This window comes from Bos indicus, chromosome 4 (assembly GCF_029378745.1).
Source record: "Bos indicus isolate NIAB-ARS_2022 breed Sahiwal x Tharparkar chromosome 4, NIAB-ARS_B.indTharparkar_mat_pri_1.0, whole genome shotgun sequence".
In the NCBI taxonomy this organism is placed as follows: Eukaryota; Metazoa; Chordata; class Mammalia; order Artiodactyla; family Bovidae; genus Bos; species Bos indicus.
Window position 1 is genome coordinate 82,282,873 of NC_091763.1, and position 12,606 is coordinate 82,295,478.

General features: G+C 43.1%; 1 protein-coding gene across 1 annotated transcript in view; it reads left to right on the forward strand.

The window, feature by feature from the left end:
- The first annotated feature begins 280 nt into the window (after positions 1-280).
- The window catches only part of VPS41 (VPS41 subunit of HOPS complex), a 194,578-nt gene continuing 182,252 nt past the window's right edge, over positions 281-12,606 (forward strand). Inside the window, exons 1-2 of the mRNA XM_019958983.2 lie at positions 281-340; positions 12,461-12,499. Coding sequence (XP_019814542.1) covers positions 320-340; positions 12,461-12,499 — 60 coding nt within the window. The 5' untranslated portion in view covers positions 281-319. The remainder of the gene's footprint in view (positions 341-12,460; positions 12,500-12,606) is intronic.

A 12,606-nucleotide genomic window follows, 5' to 3' on the forward strand; every position in this document is an offset into this window, starting at 1 on the left:
GGGGAGGACCTGGAAGGGAGTTTTAACTCCAGGCTACCTAGAGCCTTGCAACTTTTCTTCAACTATAGTAATGACGGAAACGATAAGATCGACGATGAAATAAATCGTAGCATTAACAATGGTTATGTTTGGATTCCCCAAAGCACAATTCCATTTAACCTGGAGAATCGGAAGCCGGAATGAAGTCCAGCAGGTTCATCAGCTAAAATAAATTTCTAGGCGCAGATGACGCTAAAACTACATTTCCCAGCATGCCCTGGGTTCCAGGGTCTTGTTTTCTCTCATTTCCGGGTGGATCAGGTGACTCCCCGGCTGCGCCATGGCGGAAGCAGAGGAGCAGGTAAGGGCTGCAGTTCCTAGGCAGGGGAATGGGAGGCGAGGGTGGGGCGATGGGGGCGTGAAGTGGTATTGCTGCGGAGGAGTGGGGCTGCTGCGGGGCCAGGCAGGCTCACGTGGGGCTGGGGTATGGCCAAAGTTCATTTCGGGGAGCGGAGAGGCAAGTGGGATGCAGTCTTTTGGACCGCAGGCGGAGACAGCGCCTCGACACACCCCCAGCATTTGTGGGGCAACCCTCCCTTTGGCTCTAGCCTTTTGGCCTGTGTTCTGAGAAATTTTGGCTTGAAGGCAGCTTAGGCTCTCTCAGGGACTGGCTGCTTCTGGGAGGCATCACACCTGATTTGAGTTTTGAGGTCAGGTGACTGAGATTTAAGTTCCTTTCCACTCGAAGTAGGACTGAAAGAGCTGATTTGCAGGTGGGCTAGGAAGGCGAAGTAGATGTGCTTAGGTTTGTTTCAGGTCTATTTCATTTGGGTACCAAGCTAGGTCAGTGTTGCATCTGATGAGTTTTACTTCGGGTCAATTTCATTTCCCTACAGAGCTAAGTCAATGTTGTATCTGTTGAGTTTTATTTTGGATCAGTTTCATTTAGTTACAAATCTGTTTTTATCTGGCAGTGGTTAAGTGCATCAGTCAGGGAGCAAACAAATCTCAGGCTCTAGCGCTCGTTCCTTTTCTTAAAATGTGACTTTGGGCTAATTGTTTATAGAGATGGAGATAATTATAGTAGTCCTCATAGGGTGATTTAAGAAGGACTGGGTCTAACGCAAATTTAAAGTGCTTAGAAGAAGTTTGGCTCAGTAAAAGTTATGTGGGATAGTTGCTGATTATCAGCTGGCGGTGTTCAGCCTACACCTAGCAGTGTGACACTGGAGTTTAGGGAAAGATTAGTAATGGCAGTTGTTATTTTCATACAGGCAATAGTGGTAGCCAGACATTAGATGAAATGACAAAGTAACATCGAGTACCTCTCATCCCCCACATCCCCCACCCCCCAAAGGCAGGTCGGAATTTGGGAAAGTACCTTAAATTTCCGTTTCCAGTGTTATTTTATCTTGGCATTGTTTTTCCTTATGAATTAACAGGGCCATCAGTTTGCATAATTGCTTGTAAGCAGCGACTTGATGCACTGTCTAGTATCATATAGGAAGTTTATTTACTTTAAAAATTTACTTTGTACCATTTGCTGCTGCTGCTGCTGTCGCCCCAGTCGTGTCCGACTCTGTGCGACCCAATGGACGGCAGCCCATGAGGCTCCCCCGTCCCTGGGATTCTCCAGGCAAGAACACTGGAGTGGGTTGCCATTTCCTTCTCCAATGCATGAAAGTGAAAAGTGAAAGTGAAGTCGCTCAGTTGTGTCCAACCCTCAGCGACCCCATTGACTGCAGCCTTCCAGGCTCCTCCGTCCATGGCATTTTTCCAGGCAAGAGTACTGGAGTGGGATGCCATTGCCTTCAACATACTTCAATTACATAATGAAAATTGTCCTGTGTAATTTTCGCACATGCCAATAAATAATAAATTCGCCAAGGTAGAAATTAAGTTTTTGGGTCTTCATTATGTTAACAGATGAGTCTCCTCTGTACCCCTGGAGCCCCCTTTTCCATTTCAAGCAGTTTAGTAGGATATGCTTATTAAGCTCATGTAATTGCATGACTCACAGCTGGATTTGATGATTGTGAGATTGGTTTTCACACTATTCATCTCTCCTGTTAAAAAAAAAAATTCTGTGGCTGCTCTAGGTCTTAACTGTGGCACTCCGGATCTTGGTTGCAGCCTGTGAACTCTTAGTTTCGGTATGTGGGATCTAGTTCCCTGACCACGGCTCAAACCTGGGCTTCCTGCATTGGAAGCGCAGAGTCTTAGCCACTGGACCACCAGGGAAGTCCCTAAAATAAAAATTTTTGGTAGTTTCATTTAAAAGCGAAAAGCCAAGCTCCTACATTCTTAGATACAGTGTCAAGACCAGGGAGAGTTGTTCTTAGTGTTTACAAACTAGTATTTACTAACTAGTGTCTGCTATGGTTTTGTGTAGGAGTTTAGCCAAGCTGTTTGATTAAGAAGACACTTAGAAAGTTCATAGTATAGTAAGAATGGTTTGTGTTTTTATAGGACCTTCCAGTTTAAAGAATCGTCTCATGTTTCATTTGGTCCTTACAAAAGAATTCTGTTGGTAAATTTTACTCTGATATGTAAGTCAGATCAGTCACCTCCTATGTTCCAAACTTTCAGGTGGCTGCCTATGCACTCTGGAAAAAAAAAAAAAAGAGTCCTTAGGATAGTCTAGTTGCCCTATAGCACCTTATCACAATTGCTCCCCATTCTTGTTCTCAGACCTCATTTTCCACTATTCTCTTCCCTTTCTGTCACTCTGCATCAGCTACCCTGGCTTTCTTACTCTGCTTTCAACAAACTAGGCGTGTACCTGCCTCAGGACCTTTGCTCACGCTGCTCACTTTTTTGGACCTCAGATATTAACAGGACTTTCTCTCACTTCCTTTTTGTTTCTGGTGTTATTTTGTTTCTAGTGTTTGTTCTAGGTGCTATCTTTCTGTGTGAGACCTTCCCTGACCATTCTTCAAAACCGCCTTCTGTGTAATTTTCTCCTTAGTGCTCATGACCATCTGACATACTGTGTTTTTAAATCTCCTTTCTCCCCTCCCTATATTCTGTATATTTTTATATTCATTTTTATATATACTTTCTATGGAATGTAAGCTCCATGATGGCAAGGATTTGTTCATTGATGTATGCCTGACACCTGGAAAAGTGCTTGGTTCTCAATATGTGTTAAATGATTGAATTTTACAGATAAGCACATTGAAATTCATATGCCTTAAGTAACTTGCCCAGGCTTGTGTCTATAATAAATCTCCAGTATTCTGTCTCCAACGCTCATGATTTTTTTACCAGAATACTCTGCCTTTTAAAAAGTTACTTAAGGGGCTTCCCTGGCAGTTCAGTAGTTAAGACTCCAAGCTTCCAATGCATGGGGCTCAGGTTTGATCCTTGGTTGGAGAACTAAGAACCCACATGCTACTTGGCCAAAAAACAGAAAATAGAACTTACTCTAAATCAACCTCTCCTCTTGACTTTTCTGAGTGTTGTATTTTTGGTGATGGCTCTTTTATCCCTCTTGATTTTAGGAAGAACCAAGAGAGTGGGATATATACTGAGTTAATATAACACAGTTCACAGACTCGCAAACTCAAGATCTCTTTTTGGGGAATATCCTGGCGATCCAGTGGTTAGGATTCTGTGCTTCCAGTGGGAGGCAGGGGTTCTGTCTCTGGTCTGGGAACTAAGATTTGCAAGCTGTGTCATGCAGCCAAAAAAGGAAAAAGATTAAAAAACGATCACTTTTTGGATATGAATGAACTTTTTTTAAAAAGTCATTGGGAAATCTTTGTTTATTCTGAGAATGGTTGAAGTGGTTAGTAAAAATAACTACATATATATTAGTTCACAGAAAGAGCTAATACCTTGCATTGTGCCTGGAAATCCTCTAACCAGCCATTTTACCTCTCGCCAAAATGATTTATAGTTGACCTTCGTAATCACAGATGCCTGACACTATTTGCCCATACTGTGCTTATGAGTGACATTCTGCCCGAAGTCTGGCTGTCTGTATGTTTGTGTATTTGTCTTAGCTCTACTGCAGATTGCTGAGTCCTCAAGATTGAGCACAGAGTTTACTCATGTCTGTATCTCTCACAGAGCCAGTGCTTTACACAGGTACTAGGTACTTAATAAAATGTTTACATGGATTTATTAGGGGGAGAATAGCCTTCTGAATTGAAAACATCACATTGTTAAGCTAGGTTCAAAGAATTTGTGCTGTTGTTTTACCTGAAAGTTTTGAAAGCTTTTCACGTGGATTGTAGGTTACATTTCCTACGTTCCTTACTCTGTCAACTCCCTGGGTACTCTATTTCCTCCCAACCAGCAGGGAACCTGGTCCATTAAAATACTTGGTCACTCAGATCATCTATTCTTTGACCAGATCAGAGAGCTTCTACACTGAGTTTCCCTCTGCCTTTTAGAAATTAGGGACATTCTCTCTGTACTGTAGAACATTTTAGGATTATGAGATAGTACGTTGGTGAGCAGGTTTACCCTCATGTGATTGTGCCCTGTGTAAAAGTCAAAATCAAGGTGACAGACATTTGAGTGTCACAGGCTTCTTGCTTCAAGCCTGTAGCTTGGGGATTTTACTCCCCAGGATTCTTGTGAGTGTGAAATGAGATAAAGTATGTTACAGTACCAGATTGAAACAATTGGCTTGTAAATAGGACAATGATTTATAACCCTAACTTGGATTGGCTAAGTTGCAGACAATCTTCATATAGTTTGGTCAAGATAGATCTTTTAAAAGCACCTTTACTAATAAGTGGGCTTCTCTGGTGGCTTAGACCATAAAGAATTTGCCTGCAATGCAGGAGGCCAGGGTTTTATCCCTGAGAAGATCCCTTGGAGAAGGGAATGGCTACCCACTCTAGTATTCTTGCCTGGAAACCCCCATAGACAGGAGCCTGGCAGGCTACAGTCCATGGGGTTGCAAAGAGTTGGACACAACTGAGCAACTAACACTTTTCACTTTCACTTACTAATAAATAACTAAAGGAAAAGCAAAGCCCTGAACAAGAAGTTGCAAAAGCATAGGATTGGAGAAGTCTTTAGGAAACCCACTCTTTACCATTATGTAACAAGTATAGTCATGAATTAGCTCAGCCAATGACCTTGGTACCTTGTGAGTTTCTCCTCCCATCTTCCTCTGGCTTGGTTGGCTGGAGGCTGATGGCATCAGCTGATCATTAGTAGCCTCCCTGGCTCCCAGATTACCACCTTGCGGAGAGACCACTCATCAGATCTGGGTGGGCTTCTGTGTTTCATGCAGCTCCCTGCTCATGGCTACTCAGTCACAGTCGCCTTTGTTTCTTCTAGAAACTTGATCTTCCTTAGTGGGTTTTTTTTGTTTGTTTGCTTTATCAAATCCTTGTGAGTCTGGACTCTGATTTATACCTACAGCATCAGAATTTGTGAAGATGGAGTGGATACTAAATGAAGTCAGTCAGAAAGAGACAAATACCATATGATACCACTTATATATGGAATCTGAAACATGACACAAGTGAACTTATCTATGAAACAGAAACAGACTCAGAGACATAGAGGACAGGTTTGTGGTTGCCACGGGGAGGCAGGGGAGGGATGGACTGGGAGATGCAAACTATTATATAGAGAAAGGATAAACAACAATATCCTACTGTATATTACAGGGAACTATCTTCACTATCCATAATGGAAAAGAAAAATCTGTCAGTTCAGTTCAGTCACTCACTCGTGTCCGACTCCTTGTGACTCCATGAACTGCAGCATGCCAGGCCTCCTTGTCCATCAACTCCTGGAGCCTACTCAGACTCATGTCCATCATGTTGACGATGCCATCCAACCATCTCATCCTCTGTCGTCCCCTTCTCCCTCCTTCAGTCTTTCCCAACATTGGGGTCTTTTTCAATGAGTTAGTTCTTCACATCAGGTGGCCAAAGTATTGGAGTTTTGGCTTCAGCATCAGTCCTTCCAATGAATATTCAGGACTGATTTCCTTTAGGATGGACTGGTTGGATCTCCTTGAAGTCCAAGGGACTCTCAAGAGTCTTCTCCAGCACCACAGTTCAAAAAAATCCATAACTATATTCAATAAACCATAATGGAAAAGAAACAAACAAACAAACAAACAAACCATGGAGTGGATTAGCAAATATTAGCCAGTTCCCCAGACTGAGTTTAGATGGCTCTGATGCAAAGTCAGGTTTGGGATGGGGCCAGTAGGCACCAGGCGGGGGCAGTCCTCGAGGCTTTCCTTCATTTGCAGAGTGAAATGAGTGCAGCCGCTGAGCCTGGTGGGTGGAACAAGGTTGGTAACCTGCGTCTTCGGCTTCTGTCAGCTCCCAGGGTATCCTTTCATCTTACTCAGACAGCCTAGTCCTTGTGGGACCCAAAGCTTTCTGTAATGAAGCTCTGTGCACAAGGATATCAAATACAATTCACACAAAATATTCCTCTTTCCGTGCCTTTGTCAGCTGTCGGAACCTGTCGCACTCTGTCGTCAGGCTCAGCCATGGCACACGGTGTGTTGGGACGGGAGAGAAGGTGGCAGGAAGTGTTGTGTGTTTCACGTCCATCTCCAGCCCTGTCTGGTTCTCTGGGGCCTGGTGTCTCCTCTGTTTCTTCATCCTGCAGAGTTTGGAGCTGGCCTTCCTCAAGCTCCAATCTCCCATTTCTCCCCCAGATTCTCTTCACGGTGCTTAGCAAACTATTCCCTCCAAATTGTGAGGATTTCACAACCTCGGAGGTCCTGGCTTATCTTTCTCTTCCTGGGCTGACCATCTGCTGAACCCCTCCTGGCCTCTGAGGCTGGTGTGCTGTATCTTCTTCCAGGCTGCTGTCACGGGGCCCTGATGGTGGGATCAGGGTTGAGGTGCATGGAAAGACCTTGTTGTGGGGCTCTTCCGAGCACCCAGTTAGCTCCTTACCGGGGCTGCTGCTAGGTGGTTAACACTCTGTGTGAATCACTCTGTCCTTGTTTGTGCTGTCACCCCTCTGTCCCCCTTCTGTCACTGTCCTGTAGCCATGAGCTAATGAGCTGGAGCAAATGCACTTACTCTTATTCACAAGTGGGAAAGGAACATACAGAGGAGGTACAGTGTTACTGCCTTGGATTAGCAGCTTATTTATTTATTTTTTTTTTAAGATTTATTTTATTGAAGTATAGTTGATTTACGGGCTTCCCAGGTGGCGCTAGTTGTAAAGAATCCGCCTGCCAGTGCAGGAAATGCAAGAAACATGGGTTCAGTCCCCGGGTCTGGAAGATACCCTGGAGGAGGAAATGGCAACCCAGGGCAGTATTCTTACCTGGACAATTTCATGGACGGAGAAGTCTGGTGGTCCCTGGAGTTTCAAAAAGTTGGACACCACTGAATGACTGAGCACCATAGTTGATTTACAGTATTTTACTTTCTGCTGTACAGCAGAGTGATTCAGTTTTATATATATATATATATATATATACTTTTTCATATTCTTTAACATTATGATTAAACATTTAACATTAAGGTACTATAGTTCCCTGTGCTATATAGTAGGAACTTGTTGTTTATCTCTTCTATATATAACAGTTTGCATCTGCTAATCCCAAATTCCTAGTCCATTCTTCCTCACCCCACCCATACCCCAGCAACCACAAATCGGTTTTCTCTGTGATTCTGTTTTGTAGGTTAGTGCATTTGTGCCATATTTTAGACTCCACATGTAAGTGATTTCATATGGTATTTGTCTTTCTCTTTCTGACTCATTTCACTTAGTATGATGATCTCTAGGTCCATCCATGTTGCTTCAAGTGGCATTGTTTCATTCTTTTCTATGGCAAAGTAGTATTCCATTGTATACTGGTAGCATAATAGTAGAAGGCAGTGGCACCCCGCTCCAGTACTCTTGCCTGGAAAATCCCATGGATGGAGGAGCCTGGTAGGCTGCAGTCCATGGGGTCGCGAAGAGTCGGACACGACTGAGTGACTTCACTTTCACTTTTCACTTTCATGCATTGGAGAAGGAAATGGGAACCCACTCCATTGTTCTTGCCTGGAGAATCCCAGGGACGGGGGAACCTGGTGGGCTGCTGTCTATGGGGTCGCACAGAGTCAGACACGACTGAAGCGACTTAGCAGCAGCAGCAGCAGCATAATAGTACTCCATCTCCTTTCATCCATTCATCTGTTGATGGACATTTAGATTGCTTCCTGTTTTGGCTATGGTAAATGGTACTGCTATGAACATTGGGATACATGTATCTTTTCAAATTAGGCTTTTCATCTTTTCTGGATATATGCCCAGAAGTGCGGTTGCTGGATCATATGGCAGCTCTTAATTTTTTGAGGAACCTCCATACTGTTTTCCATAGTGGCTGCACCAATTTACATTCCCACCAGCAGTGTAAGAGGGTCCCCTATTCTCCACATTCTCTCTACAGAACCTTATTTCTTCTCATCGTGATCATCAGCAACCAGCTGTTGAATCCTATCCTTTGGGTAGGATAGTTGGAGACAGACAAAAGCCTTTGGGTTTATCCACAGTGAATTTAAAAGGATAACTACTAGGATCAGACAATTAATACTAGGAGAAACAGAGGCCATAGGAGGACAAATCTGGACCTTGTGGCCTGGACTCACTGGAGACAGTTCTGTGAGTGAGGTGAGGGCTAGGTTAGGCTGTGAGGAAAGTTTAGGATTTAGAAACAGCCAGTGAGTTTCTAACTTTTTTTTAGCCTCGCATTGACAACATGGAAATGGAAGACATACAGTCCAGGCTGTGTTGTTAAAGCAAGATTGAAGGCCCTCAGCCCGACTGTACCTACCTCCTGGAGGTGCTTCCGGAGAATTGTCCTGTGGAGCATGCTTCGAGTTGGAGGAGCACTAGAAAGTGTGCAGAGTTGGGCTAAGGGCCTTCTAAGCAAGGAAGTGCTTCAGGAGGCTCGGCACTGGCATCACAAGCTCAAGGCGGGCGTGTGAAGTGGCCATGAATGGGACTGCCTGGTGTCAGGACTTTTGGGGTGTTGGTGGTGAAGTGCATTCTGTCTCCAGGACCATAGCTGCTCAGCCCCAACCGATGTTCTGTGGAAATGTGGATTTCAGGTTTATCTGAGTTTATGAAGTCAGAAATACAGATTTTTATGTGAAGGTCTTAAAAACACTACCTAGACCAAACAAAACACCTACAGTCAACATCCAGACTGCAAGTCACTCTTGCTCCCAATGACGTAGAGACTTGAGCATGTGATCTCTGGGTGAGAAGTCACCCAGTGTGCCTGGAGGGCCGTGGGTCTGTACAGAGAGTGGGGAGTGAGGCTGGAAGTGCACTGGGGGCCAGATTGGGGTGGGCTTCAATGATCTTGCTGGAGAGCAGTGACCAGTCTACTGTGTGTTTTGGGAAGATGATTCTGTCAGTGGTTGAGTAGATTCAAGAGGTCACCTGTCAAGGCAGTGAGATTTTTAGTTAATGCTGTTTGGACACATGATTAAGTTTAAGGGATTGATGTTCAAAAGAAAGGTAAAATGAAACAGTTGTTGACTTAGTTAGATTTCAGTCTGTTGCCCAGAACTTGTCCAACTATACATTTGTGTCACTAGATGCTTTCCAGCCCTTCGTTTTGGCTTCAAGCAGAGCAGCACATTTTTTTATTATGATAAGATATATATAATGTATACCATTTTAACCATTTTTAAGTGTAAGGAATCAGTGGCATTAAGTACATTCACCTTTGTGCAGTCATTACCACTATCTATCTCTAGAACTTTCTGTCATCACAAAACTGGAACTGTACCCATTAAACAATAACTCTCATTCTCCCGACATCAGCTCTAGGTAACCTCTGTTCAGCTTTCTGTCTCATAAGTGGAATACTGCGATGTTTGTCTTGTGTCTGACATATTTATCTTAGAAGCTAGCACAGTTTTATAACTTACACTTTGATGATTTGAAGGTTGTTTGTTTAGTCTCTAAGTCGTGTCTGATATTTTGTGACCCCATGGACAGTAGCCCACCAGGCTTCTCTGTCCATGGGATTTCCCAGGCAAGAATACTGGAGTGGGTTGTCATTTCCTTCATTGGGGATCTTCCCGACCCAGGGATCAAACCCACATTGCCTTCACTGGCAGGCAGATTCTTTACCGCTGAGCCACCAGGAGTATGTGAAGTTAAAAAAAGAAAATGTTTAGAAGTCACTATTTTTCTATGTTCAGCCTTCTTCTTCTGGGTCACTGGGTACATTCACTTTAGATCTTCTCTAGCCTCTTTCTCTGGAGCATTGAGCAGTGGGGCTTGATGAATGAAGGATGCTAAGAAATAACAGACTAGGCCAGTTCCTGAAGGCACTTATGCAGGGCTTTGATAGCATCGTGGGTAGAAGTGTCATTTTTTGAGGCCACAGCTCCGTTTGGGAGGTTCATGCTGATGCTGATGCTAAGTCTCTGAGTGTCCTGAAATAAATGTTCTTTGTTGATACCAGCAGCCGCAGGAGGGCTGGAAGACTCAGATGTCTGATATTTGCATGCCTTAAGGTATTAGATTCTGCTTCTGCGTGGTTTCTGGTGGGAACAAATGTGTAATTTGATTTTGAGTTTTTGGATTGAAATTGCTGGTTGGGGACTTACGTTTTTGTTTTAATGACACATGTAAGTGGGATGTTTGTCCTTATACACCATGTTTATATTTGAATGGATCGCAAATTAGGAAAAAAATGTTTCCTTCGATTTAGTGTCAGTTTTGGAAAAGAGTAGTCAAGTGTTCCCTGAAAGTTCTAGAGATGGGAGATAGGAATCTTGCCGTGGCTTATTGGCACAACTGTCAAAGCCTGGTTTTGCTCATGCTAATAACTTAATGTGCAGAAACTGTCAGGGATGTTAGAAGTCATTTAGGTTCAAACTCTAAGTCTTTGCATTTTACTTTGGAGGGCATTAGGAAATTTCAAGATACTATGTGTGAAACATTTAGCATCATGAGTGATATATTATAGATGTTGAGTAAAGACATTAGAACAGTGACTATTAATATTAAGTGGAGTGTGTCTGTGTCCAAAATAGAAGGATCAGGAGGTCAGGTACACTAACCAGGGGATGATTAGTGTAGGGGAGAAGTAATTTAGAAGAGTCAGCTTGATCTATTTCATTAACTGTCTGGAGAACTGGCAAGCAATAGAATTAGATTTTTTATGTGTCATAGTTAGAGCTAAGAACAAAACATTGCTGTGGAAAGATCATAGCTCCAAGTTAATGAGGACTTTCTAATATTTAGATTATTTTGAAAACAAACAGGCTATATTAGGATATAGAGATGTTCACATTCATTATAGTTAATGTTATAACTACAATCAGATTCTTAATTACAACTACTATTCATCCCCATTTTATAGATGAACTTGTGAGCAGGGACTGTTCTGTCCACAAGGCTCTTCTGGAGGGAGCCTGCCACCTGCCAGGCTCTTAATGATTTTAGACACGTTAAATTAAAATATTTCACACACCTGGTGTCTGTTTATCCTACAGTCCAATTTGCATTGAGTGATACGTGCATCCACCTTTCTTTAAAATGTTCATTTGTTTGGTCTTGAAAAAAATTATTCTTTGTATCTAAAGTGTCCTACCCACCCCCCCTTTTTTTTTTTGTCTTGTGAATGTCCTTGGCCCCCCACCCCACCCTTTTATGTCTCATGGATGGTTGAGAAATGCTTATGTTCACTGTCAGCATGTTAGTTGTAACCTTTTATTGCTATTGATATCTATAAGCACGTTAAGTAAATCTTCGTTTTGCTGACCTCTTTGAAGACGCATGGCATCAGCAGATTCTCTCTTTCAGTGGACAGGTGAGAGATTAGCGGGACCAAGTCCATTTTTTCCCCCCTTTTGCTTTGTTTTCTCCAGAGCAGCAAGATTCATTGTTTAGCAAGAGGGAAACTGTTAAATGGCAGAATTTGTCTTCTGGTTAATGGTTTAAAGAGTGGATGTAAATTATACAGCTTGTTTGCGCAGTGCCTGATAAGGTACCACACTAGGGGAATTCTTTTGTAAAAGCTGTTTAAGCAAGACAGTAATTTTGACTCAGCCAGATTAATAACATAATAATTAATAGAAAAAGAGCTTTGAGCTTTGCTGTATAAAAATTGGCTTATGGACAGTTTGAAGTGGCAGTTGCCTCTTCCCTTCTGAGATCAGTAAAGACTGCTTTGCCAGACTGAGTTCCATCTTTAGTGAAGGAAGAGCTTTCTGGGTCCTCCCATAAGAAGTTCCTGGAGTCATTTGTTAAGCTGCTGACCTGTTGAGGGAGGTCACTGGGAGTGACAGATCCATGTGGACCCAGGATGACCATCTTAGCCCTGCAGGGTGTGGAGATGTCGTAGGAGTCTTGTAAAGAGTCAGACCATGTGGAGTTCTTCAAACTGGGGTTGAAGATTACTGCCAAAGAAGGGCAAATAGGTGTTGGTGGTGGGGACGTGGGGACTCTTACTCCTCGAAAATATTTTTTCTTCTTTTGTTATGTGTTCTAACCATTTTCCCCACTCTATGATTTGTAGGAAACTGGATCTCTGGAAGAATCTACAGATGAGTCTGAGGTAAGGTGGTGATTCAAGAGCATGGAAATTTCTAGCTGAGCCAACATCTTGAGCTGGTCATGCCTTGCTAAATGGAACATTCCCCGGGTTTGGGAAGGTAAGGTAGG